At 54.6% G+C, this 20,100-nt stretch overlaps 1 protein-coding gene across 5 annotated transcripts in view; it reads left to right on the top strand.

Annotated features, from left to right (window-relative positions):
• Window positions 1–20,100, top strand: part of Cbfa2t3 (CBFA2/RUNX1 partner transcriptional co-repressor 3) — a 73,299-nt gene that overhangs the window by 38,427 nt on the left and 14,772 nt on the right. For 3 of the 5 annotated variants that reach the window (XM_076572240.1, XM_016005924.3, XM_006987396.4), the window contains exons 2-4: window positions 13,045–13,191; window positions 15,746–15,823; window positions 19,797–20,038. In XM_076572240.1, coding sequence (XP_076428355.1) covers window positions 13,045–13,191; window positions 15,746–15,823; window positions 19,797–20,038 — 467 coding nt within the window. Of the gene's footprint in view, window positions 1–13,044; window positions 13,192–15,745; window positions 15,824–16,846; window positions 16,914–19,796; window positions 20,039–20,100 lie in introns of those variants that run through there. The other 2 variants (XM_076572241.1, XM_006987397.4) reach the window with 2 other exon arrangements.

Below are 20,100 nucleotides of genomic sequence, written 5' to 3'. Positions count from 1 at the left end.
GAGGCCTCCAGCCCAGCAGAGTTCATTCCTCCACCGCCCAGAGGTGACCCAGGCTGGGCACTGCTGATGACTCTGTGGACTGTAACAGTAAGTCAAGGACCATTTAATACAGACCAAGGACAGCCGGGAGGCAGGGAGAAGGAGGCGCCCTTCTTGTCTGTACTTTTCAGAAGCAGCCTCTCCTTCCTTGCAGAAACGTCACACGTACACGTGAGGTCACCTCGTGACTGCCTTCTCCCTAGGTCACATGCCCTTCACTAGAGAAGATGTACATATACCCACCAACCCCCACAACCAGTGCAAGCATGCACTCACACACACACACACACACACACACACACACACACACACACACACACAGAAGCACCATGTATGCACAGATGCATTCATACACTCACACTCGTGAGTGTGCGTGCACGCATGCTGCAGTGTGCATGTGGACGTAAGAGAGCAATCTCAGGTGTCAGCCGTCCTAAGCTTCCTCCCACTTTGCTTGAGCCCGGGTCTCTTTTCTGACAGGACCTCATCAGGCTAGCCGTCCACAAGCTTCTGAGGTTATCTTGCCCCCACCTCCCATCCTACCATAGGAACACCAAGATGGAAGACACGTGTTACCACTTCTGGATCTGAATTCAGATTTTCATGCTTGTACATCGAGCACCTGACTCAGTGAGCCATCTCTCCTGCCCCACGTTTTTCTTGGCTGATGGCTTTTTGCAGGTCCCCCTGCTGAACGACTTGGTCCTGGTCTCTTTTAGGGACATGGTGAGGCACACTCCCTAAGTACCCAATGACTGCCTCTGCCAGTGAGGCAGGTGTGGAGTACCCAGGTAGTCATAACCCAACCTCCGTTATCAATGCCATTTGTATCTAATAAACTGTGCCAGGCTGCAATGGTGACTTCTTAGTGTCACAGGGGGTGGGGGTGGGGGTTCAGATCCATCCATGCCCCGTTGCATGCCAGGACCCATGCAGAGTTGAGGGGTCCCTTCCCCCTGTCCTTCTCTTAGCCTGGCAGCCTCCCCTGGCAGTGGGCAGCCCAGATGGTGGGGCACCTCCCCCACGGCTCTCTGGGAGTTGTTGGCTGCACAGCCCCGGCAGCTGGGAGAGGAATGTGTTTCCTTTGCAAGCCAGCCGCAGGGTGAGCGGGCCTGGACATCTGGATCCCATTTGCAGCCCGGAGGACAGCATGGAAGGCTTTAATTCCAGTGTTTCCCATCCTCCCTGCCTTTAACTCTGTTTGGCCCAGGGTGCTGTGAGAACTGAGCATGCCCGGGTTCTGGGTGCTCTCATAGGCTGGGCCGCGGGCTCTGGCATCTTCTTTTGAAGATCCTGACCTTGGATTCTTGTTCTGGAAGCGTTACATCACGGCCTCCTGCCCAGGAGGGCCGCCCCATGCTGCCTGTGCTCCATTTTCTCCATATGTCTTTGTCTGCCATGGAGGCACACGCTGTCATCTGGATGGGTTTTTTCACTCATGGCCCACTTCTCTATCAGTGAATGGCACTTGTGGCATGATTGTAAGTAAAGAACTCGGGGTATAGCCACACAGAGAAAAACACAGTCTAAAGACAACTCACTGTACCCACATAATCCACAGACATTACCTGATGGGTCCCTCCTGTCCTGGGAAAGTACCTTCCTGACTTTGAACACCATGCTAGGCTGTTGGCACAGTTCATACACAGGGCCCCTCAGGGTGTGTTCTTGGGAGCCTGGCTTCTTCGCTCAGCTGTGTTTCTGAGATGGAGCCAATGCCTTGCTTCTGTATAGGTCCCTTTCTCATTGTGGTGAAGTTTTCTGCTGTGTGGATATATCACTTTTTTTTTTTTCCAAGACAGGGTTTCTCTGTGTAGTCTTGACTGTCCTGGAACTAGCTCTGTAGACCAGGCTGGCCTCAAACACACAGAGATCTGCCTGCCTCTGCCTCCCAAGTGCTGGGATTAAAGGCATGCACCACCACCACCGTGTTAAGATTGGCAAATGTTGATCCGTGGGTTTCCGATGTAAATAAATGTCCCAGTCAATGATAGGTGTGTAACAGACTACCCTAGACTGAGTGCTATGGAGCCACCACTGACCTCCAGCAGGGGGCACCTCAGGTGAGCTCCACAGACAGCTCATCTGTCCTCAGCTGCTAGTGGGAATTTTCTCCTGGGAAAAATGGGCCATTGAATCCGTTGGGCTTACTTACAGAGTCTGCGTGAGGGTTGCAGGCAGAGGCATAGCTGTACCAAAACAGCTGCAGTGGAATGTCTGCATCCGGCATGGATGAGAACTCCCTGCAGCTACATAGATCAAAGGCCCTTTCCCTGGTCTTCCCCAGCCTGTGTACTCTAGCACCCATCCTAGACCCTGGGGTGCAATTAGTGCAGGACGGCATACAGATGGCTGGGAGGAGTGACTAGAATATCAGATGAGGGGCCATGACCCTCCCACCCCTTCCTTCTCTGAGGAAATGACAATAGTCCCCAGGCCAGATCGTGATGGACTCTGGCAAATCAGGCACAGCTGATCTGGTGAAGATGGCGGCTATTTTGCTCAGAGGGTAGTACAACAGCAGGCCTTGCCCTCGGCTCTCTGGTTGGCCTGGCAAGGGCTGCAGCTCTGTTGAGTGTGAGGCATTCTGGTGACTGTGTCTGCTGGAACAGCTCCATCCATGTGTGTGTCATGCCCCCAAGTGGCCTGAGCCTGTTCACACACAGTCCCATTAGGGAGCAGGTGGGGCTGGCGACAGGTGACACCAAGCTGTATTGTCTCCCATCTCTTTCACTACATCCTATTGGCCACAGCAGGGCTGGGGCTAGCCCTGTTCAAAGGACAGCTAGTGGACTCGCCTCTCCAGAATGAGCTGGGGTGGGCGTGGAAGGAGGATGGGGATGTGTCAGGTGGGGCTGATAGAGCACCCACCTTGCGGGAGAATCTGCAGTGACCAGTTCTGGCACACGTTGAGCTCCAGACAGAGGACCAATTCAGTGTCTCAGTAGTCATGAGGAGGGATCCTGTTCCCTACTTCAAGCGTGAGAGGGGCTGCTTGCTGAGCTTACTCAGTGGAGAGACAGGTTCCCCAGTCAGCTGAACCCATGAGCTGGTGCGGGGCAGCAGAGGAAGTGGGGTGGGGCGCGTGCATTGTAGTAAGCCAGTCGTCACTCAGTGTCAGGCCGTATGCTGGGCTCTGCCCAGGGATGGGAGAGGCCATTAACATAAGGACCGGCATCCATGATAGTTTGTATACTAAGAGGTGCTCTGAAGAAAGTGAAGCATATGGTAAGGGAGAAAGTGCAGTGATGGGGCGGGCTGTGGGCCCATTCTGACCAATGAGGAGACAGCTGGAGTGATGGGGCGGGCCGTGGACCCACTCTGACCAATGAGGAGACAGCTGGAGTGATGGGCGGGCTGTGGGCCCACTCTGACCAATGAGGAGACAGCTGGGGGGGGTGTCCTGCAAGTAAAGGTGGCAGAGGAAGGATGTGGTATGATGTGGCGTGACCAGAGCAGGTGATATCATAGCTCTGTGCCTCAGTTTCCCCATATGTAAATGGAGTCCTGACACCCACAGCTTTATCATGTGAAATGGGGGAGGGTGTCATTCCGAAGCCCAGGTTAGCTCAGTGCCTCTGCAAAGGGGAGCCAGCCTGACAGGGCAGGTTGTATATGCATGCTGAGAAAGCCTTCCTCTGTGGCCCCCACTCCGCCCTCATGGGCCCACATGTAGAACCATGTGTCTTGCTCACATGTCTTAGGTACTTATTCTAGATGCTTCTCCTCTTTTCCTTCCGTTCCAGTGGTGACTGCACATTCTAGGCAAGTGCTCTTCCACTGAGCTGCCTCCCGGGTCGTTTCTGTACCTCTTGCTCTTGAGACAGGGTCTTGTTGCCAAGCTGCCCAAGCCGGCCTAAAACTTGCAATCCTCCCCATTTTGTGGCAAGAAAACTGAAGCTCAGTGTAGGAAGAGAAAAGGCCAACAATGTTCCCACCATAAGCTGGAACTGGAGCTGTCCATTCCCTGTCTGCTTCTTGTCCTCCAGGACTCTAAAGATAAGGAAGAGACCCAGACCCAGCCTCCCACTGCAGGAACCATAGAAGACTCGATCCACGAAACTCTTTTACATTTGCTGTCTCAACTCGTCCCACCCCAAAACGTGCTCCCATTTTGGTGGTGGGCACTAAGGTTCAGAGTCATTTAGGAAATCCTCTAGTTTTCACAGCTCGAGTAGGAACCAGGTCTTCTGCCTTCCACCCTCCGCTGTTGCCATGGCAAACTTATGCCTTTCATTGTCACCATGGACCAGGGATCGTGGGGGTCTTGGGTCCTTCTTGAGGTGACCCAGTGCTGGACTGCAGGAAGAGCAGTGGCAGGCAGAGTTCAAACCAGAGACATGTCCCTGACTCAGACCTCTGAGAAGAAGGCAGGGCCACCCAGGACCAACCCTGCTTGACTCAGGGTCCTGTCACCACTGGGGCAGGAGTGCTGCCTGGCCAGTGGAGCATAGAGCAGGAAACACTGATCCCTGTATTTTTGTATTATTACTTATTCATGGCGGTGGAGACTGATGGAGACCAGATGTGGGAAGCCACTGGAGCAGACACCTGGGACTCATTAGGGCTGCATCCCACCCACTTCCCAAGTTCCCTGCCTGAGGGATCAAAGCTGAGTGCCTCTGATCCTAGCCTTGGACAGGACAGGATGGAGCCCCACCCCCAGGTCAGAGTACCCCCCCCCAGACATGGAATCACCCAGAGGAAGCCCTCAACTCTTTGCTGTGCCTTGGGCCTGGGAGCCCATGTGTAACCCAGCCCTTTGCTGGAGAAAGCAGTCCTTTGCTGGAAATCAGGGCCCAAGTTCCCTCTCTGTGTGTACCACAGGGGAGCTCCAGAAGAGGGCCATGTCCCCTGGAAGTTCACCCTGGGTTGAAAATATGGCAGTCTTACATGAGCCCTCTAGTGACTCCAGATGCTGTAGCTAGGCCTCGATGTCCAGGACAGGAGCCAGCACTAAGACCGGGCCCTGGCAGAGGATGGACAGGCTAATGCCGGCTACATCAGTGGCCTCAAAGGACTTGTACATGCCCCTCATGGCTGTTTATCCCCCCACAGCTGTCTCCCACGGCTGTGTTACCCATCAACCAACCCCTCCCGTTTTAAAGGGCCCATCTGAATGTTAGGCAGCTGGAAAACCCTCAGGACCAGGATAGCTGGGACACATCCATGATGCATGCCCTGTGGCTCCAAGCATTCAAGGAAGGCAACCCTGTCCACATGGAGCTGCGGTTCTCTAGTGGCCCCCTTTTGTCCCCAGCCTGTGCTCAGAGGTGGCCATGGGGATCTCCACATCTCCTATCACATCGTCATGACGGTCCTACGAGGCTCCTGAAGTGCATCTTTGCTGTGTGGCTTCACTCTATGTCACTTTCACACATATCTGGACTCACTATTCACTGCTTTGCTTGTGTGTGCAAAGGATGAGAGATGTTGGAGGCAGAGGCAGGTGGATCTCTGAGTTCAAGGCCAGCCTGGTCTACAGAGTGAGTCCCAAGATGGCCAGGGCTACACAGAGAAACCCTGTCTCAGGTGATGGGTGGTGGGGAGGGAGGATGAGAGATGTCTGAGTTTATTGTTTAGCTTGTGACGGTATCAGGTTATTTGTGATTAAACGGGGCTGTCGGTCTTATAGGGTTGAAAGACATTTTATTTTTATTACATTTATTTATGTAGTGTATGAGTGTGGGGACACATTCTGGGATATGTGTGTGAAGGTCAGAGGACAACTTATCCACCATGTGGGTTCTGGGATTCAGTGGAACTCAGATTGTCAGGTTTGGTGGCAAGCACCTCTACCCACTGAGGCATCTTGCCAGCCCTGCAAAGCCATTTTAAATGGAGATCTCTAAATGGATGGATGGGTGAATGAGTCGATGGATGATAGATAGATGGATGGATAGTGTATGCATGATGTGTGCATGGATTAATGGGTGGGTGCTGGGTAGGTAAATGAGGGGTGAGTGGATGGAAAAGTGGATGGGTGGAGAGTGGGGATGGATGGGTGGATGGATGATGGATGGGTGGATAATGGACAGATGGGTGATGGGTGGGTGGATGGATGGATGGATGGATGGATGGATGGATGGATGGATGGATGGATGATGGATGTAAACTCTGCCAGAGACACTCCAGTAGTCTGTGTGGAAGCATCAAAATGCTGAAGCATTCCAAAGAGCCTCACAGTCTGCAGCCTCTGAAAGCCATGTGAACCCCCCCCCCACACCTCTCAGTTTTCCCATCTTTCCCATGGGAATGGTGTTGCCCAACTTCCAGGAACCTCCGGGGAGCAGATTCATTAAAACAAAACAAAACCACAGTGTGACAAAGCTATGACAGATGAGGTTGACAATGAAGGCCTGGAGAAGGTAGCATTTCCACAAAGGGACACTAGCCAGTGCAAAGGCCCTGGGGAAGGAGCATCTGAGGGTAGAGACTGAGACCGGACAGTGAGGGTAGAGGGGACAGTCAGCTTTAAATGGCAGGCAGGGAACATGTCCTGGAAGGTTAGCTGACCCTGCTGAATATGAGGAAATCCGATCATGTGGGTTTACCTTGGCCTTGGTGGCATAGTGTTGGACCACTGCCCAGCCAAATGTAGAGGCTGGAATCTAGAGATAAAGGCTCTGTGCTCCTTACCCACTGTGTGGCATTGCAGTGACCTCAAGTGATCTTGAGTATTGGGACAGTCTGACCAGGTTATGACCAGGTTATGAGGATGCAGTGGGTGATCTCAGCTTCACAGGGCCACTTCTTTTTTCCCATCTCACGTTTCCCATCTCACGTTTCCTACAGAGTGATAAAGTTTCTCTCTGTCTCTGTCTCTGTCTCTCTCTTTCTCTCCGTTTGTGGGTATGGATGGGTGTAGGGAAGGGATTCGCATGCACATGCTTGTGGAGGCCAAAGGACAGCCTTGAGCGTTATATCAGGTACCTTTCACCTTTTTTGTTGTTGTTTTTGTTGTTGTTGTTGTTGAAACATGGTCTTCATTGGCCTGAAACTTGCTGAGTAGACTATTCTGGCTGGGCAGCAAGCCCCAGAAACCCTGTCTTCCACCTCCTCAGTGCTGGAGTTACAAGAACATGCCTCCATGCCCAGTTTTTTACATGGGTCCTGGGGATTGAACTCTGATCCTATGTTCGATCCCCAGCGCCAACTTATCCATGTCCTCAGCCCCAGAACACAGTCGTTTCTTGACGGACGGAGAAAATAGCCATTGCTAGCACGCATCTCTTATCCGATGACATGCCATACACCTGTGATTTCCACTGTGGCCCCCAAATTACAGATGTGGAAACAGAATGCCCGCCCACCTGGGTCAGTGTCCTGAGTCTGAGCCCATCCTCTCCAAGTGCCCTTTGTTTTGCTTTGATTGAGGACTTGTTGCTTTGGGGGACACTGCGTCCCCCCAGTATGTGAGGGGTTGGCTGCACTTGCAGAGGAGATGCCTAGACCTGGGGGCCTTGGTACCTTTCAGGCCCCTCCCTGACATCCATGTGCCTTTGAGCCTCTACCTGCCTGTGGTCAGCCCAGAAAGAGAGAGGCAGCCTGGCCCCTTCAGCGGCCCTGTCCAGTCTCCACATGTGAGTGTGTTCCAAGACTCCATTGAGAAGAAACCTCACATTTGACCTCCTGGAGTGGAGGCCCATCTCCCTACCTTGCCATGGCTCAGTTTCCTTATCTGCTGACCTCATGGATTTATGGTGGGTACAGCAGGAGGCGAAGAACCCAGAGCACTCAGGTCAGGGCCAGAGTCTCAGGTCTGACTTTGTGATCACACTGTTACCTCCGAGACCTGTTGATACACAGTGACCTAGGTCACTGCAGAGGTCCGTCTGGCTATGCTGGGCAAACCAGGCTCTGAATTTTCTAGGGATATAAAGGTCTGAAGTGACCCAGCCAGAAAGATGGGCAGCTCCATGCTGGGCTTAGGCCAGTTCCCAGCTAGGAGGGGCGGGCTGGGAACCACAGCCGTCGGGGACAGTGATGGATGGAGTGGCCTGTTCCGGCACATTCCGTGTTCTTTCCCACAGGCTCCGCCTGGCCTTCGAGAGCTGCTTCCTCTGGGGATACTCGGCAGCATTCAGCTGGGAACTGGGTAATGTTGTGGAGGACACAGGGGCTCCCCTGGGCCCACAAGCAGCCGTGGGGCCTGGGAATTTTCTGGAGGGTGGGAACAGGGAAGTGGCAGAGACTGGGATGGGATTGGGGGAGGGAGCCAGGCCTCCCTCACTCTCTTTCTTCCCAGAGCTCATCCCAGACTCTACCAGCTTCAGACACTATGGGATAGTGTATGGGTGCCACTGCCTCAGAGTTCCCTACTCATTCAAGTCCCTCGGGAGATCTCCAAACCTCTGCCAGGCCCTATATGCAGTTTCTAGGATTCAGGGTAGGGAGCCCATAAACTCTTTACTGGGGAAGACTGGAAGGAAGATACTATCAGCCCTAGAAAAAAAGAAAGGAAGGAAGGAAGAAAAGAAGGAAGAAAGGAAGGGAAGGAGGGAGGGAGGGAGGGAGGGAGGAAAGAAAGAAAGAAAGAAAGAAAGAAAGAAAGAAAGAAAGAAAGAAAGAAAGAAAGAAAGAAAGAAAGAAAGAAAGAAAGAAAGAAAGAATAGCGTGGAACACTGGACATGCTTTAGAGACCTTTAAGGCTGGCCAGGGTCACCTGAGACCAGCAGGGCCAAGCTATCCAGATGCAGCTTTATTGCCAGCATCTCAGCTGGGTATCCAGGACAAGTCACCAGACCACCACTGGGCCTTGGTTTCCCCACCTGTAAGGTGGAGTAGGAGTGTATAGATGAGGGCTGCTGAGGCCTTCATAAAGCAGACGTTCCTTACCACACAGAAGAAAGCTGCTTGTTGGGCTGCATGATGCCATGGGCCCCTTACCTCATTTCCTTGGGATGAGGGAGGTGGGCACTCCCACAGCATCCCCCACCCACCTGCCACAGCACAAGAACTACAGTGTGGGCCTAGGTTGAACAGCAAACAGGAGACATAGTACAGCACTATCCAGCTGGTGACAAAATTTCCACAGCGACCACTCCAGATTGGATGACCACACAACCCTGTGTTCCTTTCAGCTGGTGTGCAAGTTGACCCTAGGAGCTTGGGCATGTGTCTGGTACCCTTGGCCTCTCCATGCTTCTTCCAAATGGTTCCCACTGTGACTGCAGCCAGCCCCCATGCCAGGTGCCTGTACTAAAGAGTTCACAGCAGTGACTTGGCCTGGAGCTGATGCACAGTTCCAATCCTGGCTGCCCCACCTACCAGCCAGGAACCCTGGTGGCAGCCTGGCGGGGCTCTGAAGTCAGTAGCTGTCACCTGGAACGCACAGTCAACAGCGCTGCCCCCAGGACAGCTGTGGTTTTTACCCCCACCTGCTCACCTCGCAACAAGGCCAGTCCAACTAAGCAGGCAAAGGAACCTCTGTCCAGCTGCCTGGAAACACAACTCCGAACCTGGGGACACAGGTCTGGGCAGTTGGGTATAGAAAGGACCGTTTGACTTAGGACTGACGGACAAGATCCAAATCTGGACTGCACAGCTAAGTGGCACTGAAGAAATCACTCCTTGGGTCTCAGTTTCCCCTTTATGAGATGGTGCCGGAACAGTACCTCTAGGAGACTGTGAGGGCTGAAGATCCAGCAGGAATGTGGCTGAGGCCGTGGGGTTGACCCAATGGTGGGACAATAGGAAAAGAAACAGCTCAAGCAGCCCGGATTTCAGGGTTGTCGGGACCTCCCCGGGGCCTGCTCTAGAGGGACCAGCCCTTCCTCTAGCACTTATAACCTTGCTGGGAAGCAGGGTCTGCCTCTCAGTGGCTTCCCAGAACAGCCAGCGGTGGAGCCTCCTACCTGGCCAATCCCTGCCCAAGCTGTTTATGGTATGGGCCTGGAGGGTCCTGAGGCAGGAAGATACAGCCTGGGAAGGACAAGTCTACGGGCCTAGTTCCTGCCATTAGCATTTCTGAGCCTGTAGGGGTCTGGAAGGCCTTCCCAGCCACTTCAGTGAGGGGAGAAAAATTAAGGAAGATTAACTGCTGGGTCTCGAGATGTAGCTCCGTTGGTAGAGCACTCCTGTAGCCTGCACGAAGCCCGGGGTTCCATCCCCAACACCCATAAACTGGGCATGGTGACACATACTTGTAATCTCAGCATTCAGAAGTGGAGGCAGAAGTATCAGACGTTCAAGGCCATCTTTGGCTACACAGCAAATCTCAAATAAATAAATAAACAGCTGTGGTACGGGTTCTGTGAATGACATTCCCACCTCCTTTGATACCACCTCACAGACACACCTCAGGGAAGTGGACAGTTTACATGCTCTGGAGGTCAGCTGGTGGCTCAAGCCCCTGGGGACAGCCTCTCTCAGCAGTCAGCCCCGCCCCCCTGACCTAGACCAACCGTCAGCTGGCCCCTGGGCGCTTGCCCTCCACGCTCACCTAGACCCTTTTCCTGAGGCTCCTAGCAAGGTACTCCAGAGAAAGACTTCCTCATGGGGGCTGCCACGGTGATCTCTAGCCGGAGTCGTTACCTTTGGGAGACTGCGATCCCATGAGGAAACGTTGCAGACGGGTCAGCCAGGGAGCAAGGTGTCTGCAATGGGGTGACGGTCCAGAGGAACTGCCAGGAGGGGGTGAGCTGGAGAGGGAAACGAGGTTCCCAGGGCATGCTGGGAGGTGGACACCCTTCGGTTGCTGGAGGGAAGGCAGGGAAGGGTAAAGGCAGAGCAGCAGCTCCAGATCTGGGAGGCTGCAGACCAGTTGGAAGCAAGAGACTGGGTGAGTCTAAGTCCCCACACTCACTGGCTTTAGACCCCCGTATCCATGTGTGATTTGGGGCAGATCACAGCCCCTCTGCGTACCTGGTCCTCTCTTTGAAATGGGCTTTGAGTGGAATCGGGACCATAAGGTTTCTATGAGGACAAATGAGATCCAGGAAGTGCTGGGAACAGAGTCTGCGTGCAATGAGCATTTGAGGCTCTGAGGCAGATAGATGACCTCTGGCCTCGATGATTCCGGTCCTATTAAAAAGAAAGAAAATTGTCTGCGGGTCACTAGGCACCAGCAGGGTGCCTTGGATATCATGGTCATGCAAGTGGTGGCCACTGCAACATGGTACCGTGGCCCGTGGCACCAGGGCGTCTGTCTACCAGTGGTCCAGCACTGAACAAGTATGCTGAGAGGTAGCAGCTAGTGCCTAGCCCAGCTGCCTGTGCTGACTTCATTCAATTGGCTCTACTTCGTTTGGTACTTGAAGCTCAGGTGAAGACACTTCTCCTCTGTGAAAGGCTTCAGAGACACAGAGTGTCCCTTAGTGTCCTGGGCCTGTGACCAGAGCCGGTCTGGCACTTGAGACATTTGGCCCTGGCGGGACCATCCGAAGCAGCCCTATCTGCCCGAGGGCCCAAGGGCAGACTGGACAGGTGAAGGGCTGCTGAGGACGGGCTGCTCCATGCCGAAGCAGCCGGCCACGGTTGCCTTCTTTGGTTGTTCTCACCGGACACTGGCCATCAGCCCCGCAGCCAGGCATGGTGTTGATAGGTCCCCACAGCTGCGGCCACACGTGTGCCCAGCCATCAGCCTTTGGACAGCTCAGGGAGGGGAGGGGCCGAGCGCCGGCAGCAGGGGGGGCCAGAGGCCACAGCTGGGGGACAGCAGGTGCCGCAGCCTGGGTGGCTGCTGTGTGCCATCTGCTCCTGCTGCCCCTCCTCATAGGTCCAGGAAGATGGGGGCTCCTTGCCTCTCCCTTGCAGACCCAGACACGAGCCATCATGGGCCGCTGGGCTTGTCTAAAGTCTCTGGGCTTCTCTCCCTTCTGCAGCCAGGAAGGGGGTTAGGTGAGGCTTCACTGTTTCTGGTCTGCCACCTGGTCGACGTCATTTACTGGTCACCAGCCACAGAGGCTGGGCCACCTAGACTCATATGTGTCTGCCAATGATGGGACCCTGAAATGGGGTGCAGGATGGGAAGGGCTGCGGGGTGATGCCCATAGTTGCCATGGTTATGGCCAAGAGATAAAGGGGTTCTGAACTGTGTGACTCAGTCTCCTCAGTCTTCGTCCCCCTCCTGTGGAAGATCTGTGGGCAGGCAGGCAGTCACTGGGGCAGAGAGGTCTGCCTTCTGCTCATAGCGGGCAGGAGTCTCCCCTTGCCGGCTCTGGACATGACAAACAAGCAACTTACAGAGGTCCACCTCTCCTGTCCGACCACACGTTAAGATGAAAGGGAAGCCCCAGGACTCACTGTCCCCTGCAAAGAATGGCCCAAGCAAGGCTGCCCCTTGGGCTTTGCTTCATGGTCCTGTTCTGGAGCCCTTGGATAATCCCGATCAACCTGATACCAGTTCACCCTGCCCATGGTCACCATCTTACCTTCTTCCTACCCATCTGACCCTGAGCTGAGCACCTTGATGAGAGTTGGGTCACTGGAATGTGGTTGAGCCTGGACGTCCTGAGCCTGTGGGGTCACATTTCAGGGACCAAGCCCTAAGCACCCTGACATCCACAAGCCCCCAATAGGTGTCACAAGGACCATAAGGTGGTTAAAAATATGGTTCCACACCATGAAGCCAGTTCACTCCTCCCTCCCCGCCCCCTGATGCCACACACACACACACACACACACACACACACACACACACACACACACACACACATCCCACAGGTCCTAGAGGAGAATCTCAGCTCTGGGAATCTGGGATCATCACTCCCCATATATCTTACAAATGCAGATACTCGGGGTAAGTCAGGAGAATTGAGATGGGGCCTGGAAACCTGCATGGTGGGCTCCCACACAGACGCTAGTCCTGACGAGCCCACCTTTGGCCTGCCTCCGTGCTCCACCTGTGCATGGATGCTAGCCACCTGTGAGAACACCTGGGACTCCCACTGGATGGGTGGAGTCAGGAGTCCACCTGGCCAGTGGAAGCTCGCAGGCCCCTGCCCAGGTGCTGGCTCGCCAGCTCTGCCCTCCGCCGCTTCATCTTTCTCTCTTTTTCCTTAGCTGACAGGAAGGAGAAGGCTGCAGCAATGCCAGACTCTCCGGCTGAAGTGAAGACGCAGCCCCGGTCCACACCCCCCAGCATGCCACCCCCACCTCCCACCGCATCCCAGGGAGCTACACGACCACCCTCCTTCACACCCCACACACGTGAGTCCCCCCCTCGTACTGTCGCAGTGCACCGGGGCAGGGAGTGTGGAGTAGGTGGAGCCATTTGAAATTCTGTACTCCACATAACGTGACCCTGTGGCCCATTGGCAGCCTAATCTTAGGCTCAGATCCCAGCTCCTCCTACTTACTGGGCAACTTTGGCTTAGCTACTTAACCTCTCTGGCCTGGCCTCCTCATTTATAGAGTGGGGGCCTGCTGTGGTTCCTGTCTTACAACCGCTGTGAAAATGGAATACGTTAACAGGCGTTAGTACCAGCCTACCAAGCACTGATGTCTGAAGGCCCGGGGTACTTAGGCTCATCTGAACAGCCCAGAGCAGAGGCCGGAGCACAGCACTCTTAGAGGGGATTCCAGGGAACCTCGAGCAGTCATGGCAGCCCTCTGCCACAGTTGCCTCTGTTCTTTGAAAGATTGTGACTTAGACTCTCAGGTGCTAAGCAGTTGGGAAGACAGAAACTCCTAGGGTTGGGCCACTAAAGGGAACAAGGTCTTGTGCCCCTTCCCCAAGATAAAGGCTTGGGAGTGTGTCCCCAAGTGTTCTGGCAGCACCCCCACAGCAGTCTTCAAAGACACATACTTGAAGGACCCTGCCCCAGTTCTCAAACTGGAGCAATACCCCTCTCTGAGGGAGGAGTCTCAGTACCTCAGCCTGATGTCGCCTCGTGTCCAGGGCATGGTTGCTTCCTCTGGTCTCTCCATCCGTGGACATGGAGCACTGACTCTGCCCTTCAAAGACAGGGCTCTGAACGAAGCCCTGCTGTCTAGAGAAAGGCTGAGACGAGGGCAAGCATCTCAGCCCGAGGCCGGCCTTGTCCTGTTGACAGGGTGTCAGGTTCCTGCTTTGGGGGTTAATAGCACCTGCTTCCAGGTACAGGGGCATGGAGCCAGGACTGTCTGAGAATGTGCCCGGCACATGGCAGGTTGTCTCATGGCTGGATGCCCATATACACCTTCCGGTCTCTCGGGAGGCTCTGGCTCCCAGTGCCGACAGGATTAACCCGGGGCCCAGTGATGGGTGAGCCTGGAGTGGGGGCTCCTAGCTCTAGCTCTTGTAGCCGGGACTCGAACCCCTAGCAGCCTGCTGTTCTCAGAGGACAGATGTGCCTGCCAGGCCCTGGATCTGCCTGCTGGCCATGCTCCTCCAGGCCAGAGGTGCCTGTGCCTTTTCTCACATTCTTCCTCCCACAGTGACATGGCCGGCACCTTTCCCCCTTCCCTAACCGTCCTTCCCTCTGGGCTCCACTGCACGTAGACTCTGGCTGCTGGGCAGCTTCAAAGCTCAGCCAGTGGGTGAGAGGGGACTCAATGGGACTGTGCCGATGTCACCAGCCAATGCCTTAACCTAGGGACAGGAATTGTTCGTCGCGGGGGCTGCTGTGCCCCCTCTCCCGGCAGAGAGGCCATGGCACACTTCCTGAAACAATGGTCCTCCAGATGTTTGGGGACCCCCCAAGCACGAAGGAAGAACAGAGCAGCTGACAGGCTGATCTTGGACTCTATAATCTGTCACCGACCGTGAGGGTGCCCCTCCCCCAGTCTGCGTTTCCCTGTCGACCAGTTCTTATCCCGAAAGCTGGCCTGGACACCAGATGTTCCTGGTTAGGAGGGAGGATGGGATCAGCTGGGACCTTCAGGGCTTTACTTTCATGAGGCCTGTAAACAGATGTGAGGGTGGCCAGTGCATGTGTGGTGCATGGGGAGGAGCTGTGCCCCTCCTGCCCCTCAGTCCCGCCCTGGGGGTCAAAACTGTGTCTATGGAGCACAGTTCCTTCATCCCAGTCTGTGGGGCTTCAGACCTGTGGGGCTAGTTGGTGCATAAGTCTGAGGCTCAGGCCTCCTGAGGTCACCTCAGGTTTGTTCCTAATCCACATGGTTAACCACACCCCTGCACCTGGCTGGTGGCAGTCCTGGTAAAGCCTCTGCAGCCAGCTGCAGATTCCTACCCAGTGCTTCAAGCCAAATGAAGAGACTGACCTTGAACCTCTACTTGAGGGCTGTGGTTTTCCTGGCCCAGTGACCACCCTGGGCACAGATTGGTCTCTGGCTGGGGAGATGGGCCAGAGGCTGAGTGTGGAGACCTAGGACAGTACAAGAAGCATTGGCCCAGACTACACGCCTCTCAGGCAGGGAACTCCTAGGTGGGTTGAGCTCCCATCTGCCCTTGCACGCTTCTGAGACGGGGCTCACTACCCCTGGAGCTACTGCCTGTCTCCACTGACAACCTCACCTAAATTAACTCAGAAATGAATCTCAGTACCTGAAAACACACAACTTGGGCCCCAGGTCTCTTAGGGATAGTGCTGAGGGAGTGACCAGGCACTTTCTGGGGAGATAGCTTTTAGGAGGTAGGTGCTGCTCATGCTGACAGACACCCAGTACAACCGTTATTTTGCAGAGGAGGAAACTGAGGCCCAGAGGAGTGGACTGGCCCCCAGTGGCAACAGCATGGTCTCTAGGACTGCCACTAAGCAGCAGAGGGGACGGGCCGCTGAGGCGCCCTCCTGACAGCGTGTTCTTCTTATTTTGCTTACAGATGGCGAGGATGGACCTGCGACGTCTCTGCCCCATGGCCGTTTCCACGGCTGCTTAAAGTGGTCCATGGTCTGTCTCTGTAAGTAAAATAACAAGAACCATGGGCTTCAAGGAGGCCTCCTGGGTCCTTCTCGCTGCCTCTACACCCCCTTTGTTGGCTCTTGAGCCACCTTAAAGTCAAGAGAGGCCCAGGGGCCTATGGGCTAGAGACCAAGACCCTCAGACATTGTGCTGGAACCATGGGACCTTTGCATGTGAATGCCTATTGAGCTTCGTCCCCAACAGCCAAACAGGCGGACTGGAGCAGATGCCAGGACTATGAGGAGACAGTGGGGACATGTGTCAATGGCAAGCCAAGATCCACTGTTTTAAGAGACTCTGGCTCCCACTGTGGACAGGGTAACAATGGGCAGATATGGTTGCCTGTGCCTTAGCTTCCCCACCTATAAAGAGATGCTGCCACAGTCTGGAGTGCTGAAGGTGATCCATGCATGCTCCATGCTGGCAAAGCCTTGTTGCCACGTCTGACCCACATCACAAGCCCTGTGGGCATCAGTCACCTGTGGATGATTTCACCAAGGCTCCCGGTGATATGCAGAATATTTGTCTCCCATCATCAGGTGTTACTGTGCCTCAGCAGTCTTAACTGGGCCAATTAGCTGCATCTCCCAGGTGTGTGCAGCTGCCGGGGATTTCTGGGCTCTAAGAATAAGGAAGAGGTTACATGTGTTATTTATGTTTTATGTTGTCCTTCTTGCTGCCATCATTCTGTGCCATGCTTGGCCACACACTAGAGCCTGGCACGCAGCCTGACTGGCCCTCAACTGTTGACTGATTCTTGTGGTGGTGATAATGGTGTTCTCCTTGTCAGGGAGAAAGAGTGCGAGAACTGTTAATAGGGTCCGTGAGCTCCAGGCCAACTCCCACCCAAGCATCAAGGCTAGGGGAGCTATGGGGTGCTAGTTTGTGCCCCCAAACATCAGCCGAGGACACGTGTGCTGTCTAACTTAGTAACACACCTGTTGTGGTAATGAAAACACTTGTGCTGGGGGCTATTTTTGGCGTCTCTTTAGCTGCTGAGACTGCCCGGCAGCCGCGGGAGGGAAGACAGACAGGCAGTGAGTGAGGCGAACAGGCCACGGGGGACCCGGGCGCTCAGAGCAAGGCTGGTAAGCGGGCCCCAGCGAGGACAGGACCAGGTCAGGCTGGTGGTGGTGGGTGGCGGACTAGATAATGTGGACATTGGCATGTTTCAGAAACTACCAAAAGGCCCAGAGCCCTGGTGATAAAATGCTTGGGTCTTAGGACACAAGTCCACCTCTGTTAGTGAGGTCTCCGTGGCAACAAGCCATCTCCTGGTCGGGTTGAGGTGACAGCAAGTGGCTGTCATTAGGTTTGACCGGGGCATGTGTGTCGGTAGCTGTCAGAGCTTGCTAGCGAGAGGGAAGTCCACCCAGTGGGGTCCTCTGGAGATGGTTTTAGAGAGGCTAAGAACCCAGAGATGTTGGTATGCTGTGTGCAGACATCACTGACCACCCCAGAGCTAGAAGGGTGCTCCCATGCACAGACTTACACTGGCTGCTTCTACTAACATACAGTCATTCAGGAACTGACTGTGTATCCTAGGCCCTGGAATGGACCCTTGAAATCATTTGGGGAAACAACTGGAAAGGCTTCAGCTTCCATGTGCATACCCCCCTACTAGGGCAGAGGAGCTGCTTAGAACTGTGTGCAGAGTATTCCATGACCTCTGGCAGCCTAAACACACCAAGGTGGCATGTGAGCCTGCATGCCTCTCCCCACATGCTGAAATGTCTGTTCCTTAGGGTCAGCTGTCAAGGGGTACCTCACATAACACCCAGCATGTAGAGTCTGTCAGGGTTGTAATCTCACGAGGCCAGCTCCCAGGTCAGTTGGTGGCGTACGCAGGCTCATTAGCCATGGGTTCGGAAACAAGAAAGATGACTATGCTTGGACCCTGGAGCCCACCGCAGAACTTCGGAGTGGCTGGGGACCATTGGCAGATAGACCTAGGTCTGGCTTACATTGTACATCTGGACTGGTGTTGCTTCCCCAACCCTCAAGGGTTTATGATATGGGGGTGTCTGAGGACCTGTGAAGTCCTTGTATCAGGGGACTGACTGTCAGATTGGAGGTGAGGACAGAGGGATGGGAAGGGTGTGTCCAAGGGGACTAAACAGCAGCCGCACCCACGTGACACCATAACAGCTCTGGGCTGCGTCCTGCCTTACACTCACGCAGAAGGTAGGGGTCAGCCCTAGGAGCAGACCGTTGGGGGCCACCAGCTGGGTCTATCCATGAACGGTTTATCCCAGGGCCTTAGTGGCCCTGTCTCCTTTGTGGATCTAGAACATGCTTGTGTGGAGCCACCAGCCCTGGCCCCAGGTGGTTTATCTGGGCTGGAGTCTCAGGCAATTTCTAGACAAGATAGAGCTGGTCACTGCACTAGGGGACAGAAACTCCAAGACTGGCAGAGTAAGATTAGGTCCCCTGTCCTGTAGTGTGAGCAGAGGTGTGACAGGGTCCTGCAAGAGCCATGGCAGCCACAAGATTTGAGGGCCAGGAAGGGAGGACTTAGGTAAAGGCCCCACCTCATCTTTCCATGCCCAGCCCGTAGGCCTCTCCTAGGGCTTGGGTCAAGATGTCCAGGCAGGTGTAGTCTAGAGTGCCTTGCTAAGGTACCCATTGCCTGAAGCAAGCAGATACCTCAGGGGAACTCAGCTGGAGTCTCTGCACTGGACAAGCCTGGACGGACAGATCTTTAGTCTAGAAAAATGGGCTGCCTCTCTCCCTTGGCACTTACAGCCCCACCAGGCCTCCCTCACCACAGGTGGAATGAGACAACAGAAGCTTTGGGAACTGTGGTCTTGAGGGCACCCCAGACCTACGCTGTCAGCACAGTCCTGAGACCTGGCTTCTGCACACTCAGTCAAGGCAGGAGACAGTGGTGCATGCCTAAGGTCAGGGGGCATAAGACATGGAAAAAAACAACAGTTGAGTGAGCCAGAGGTGTATGAACATGTGTCCATACCTAGAGATTGCATTCATGACCTGTGAACTCTGACCTGTCTGCAGAGTCTGCTAATCATACCTTTGTCACTCAGGGCTGATAGACAAGGACTCTGGCAGCCCCTGGCCTTGGCCCTGGTACTCCGAGTTGACGGTAGGGCCATCCAGTCAGCCATGGCTCAGTGATTGGCAGCCGTGATCTTGTAGCATGCTTATCAGCTGTGCCCTTAGTCACCTGATTGTCCTCAGCATGAACCATCCCCTGGACACAGCCTTCTGTGTCAAAATCCCCTGAAGAATCCAACCAGCTCCTCCTGGGGGTCTCAGTCACTCTGCCTGATCTTGAGTCCCATCAGCTCAAGCACTGGGCTACTTGCCGGCAAGGGTGTTACTCAGGCTTAGAGAGGCTTGGGGTCCTCAAGTTTTGGGAGGCTCTCAGGACAGTGCTCAGGGCTAAGGAGAGTTGGGGCATTGCTCAGAGGTGGGAAAGAGATTGGGTAGAGGGTGTTGCTTGAGGCTGTTATGGCAGAGGCAGAGTTGCTGGCCTTTGCTTGGGTTAATGGGGGTGAAGAGGCCCCATGCTTGCTCATGGTGGAAACCTGAGCCAGTCTGGTAGGATGGACTGGGCATCTACTGCATGTTGGAGGACCTAGAATATCGGCTGGTGTGAAGGCCTTGACCTCAGGCCCAGGGTAAGCCCCCAGGGACAGCATAAGCCAGCCCCACAAACATCTCTCTCTGCAGCTACTTCCAGGGTGTGATCCCTACCATCCTCCTGGCTGGGGTATCTGAGGTGAAGGGAGTCACCTCCCCAGGAGCAGTTTGCATATCTGTAAGAGTGTAACCCCCATGAGCACAGAATGGTTGCAAGGACAGAATGGCAGCTGTGTAGGATACAGGGCACAGCTGCTCTGGACTCTGTCATCATCATTGTCATCTGGGCCACTGCTGTCACTGTTACCATATGTACCTATAAAGTATAATTATTATGCCTTGCCCTCATACTCACCCTTCTCCTACAGTGATGAACGGCAGCAGCCACTCACCTACGGCCATCCATGGTGCGCCATCTACACCCAATGGCTTCAGCAATGGCCCAGCCACCTCATCTACTGCCTCGCTGTCCACACAACACCTGCCCCCAGCATGTGGGGCACGGCAGCTCAGCAAGCTCAAACGTTTCCTCACCACCCTGCAGCAGTTTGGCAGCGACATCTCGCCTGAGATTGGGGAACGTGTTCACACACTGGTGCTGGGGCTGGTGGTGAGTCTCCAGGTTACCGGGCACCTGTGCTCCCCATGACCACCACTCGGCCACTTGCTCCA

The sequence above is a fragment of the Peromyscus maniculatus genome, chromosome 5, assembly GCF_049852395.1.
Source record: "Peromyscus maniculatus bairdii isolate BWxNUB_F1_BW_parent chromosome 5, HU_Pman_BW_mat_3.1, whole genome shotgun sequence".
Classification (NCBI taxonomy): domain Eukaryota; kingdom Metazoa; phylum Chordata; class Mammalia; order Rodentia; family Cricetidae; genus Peromyscus; species Peromyscus maniculatus.
The sequence above is the reverse complement of the archived record's forward strand: the minus strand, read 5'-3'. Positions and strand labels throughout refer to the sequence as shown.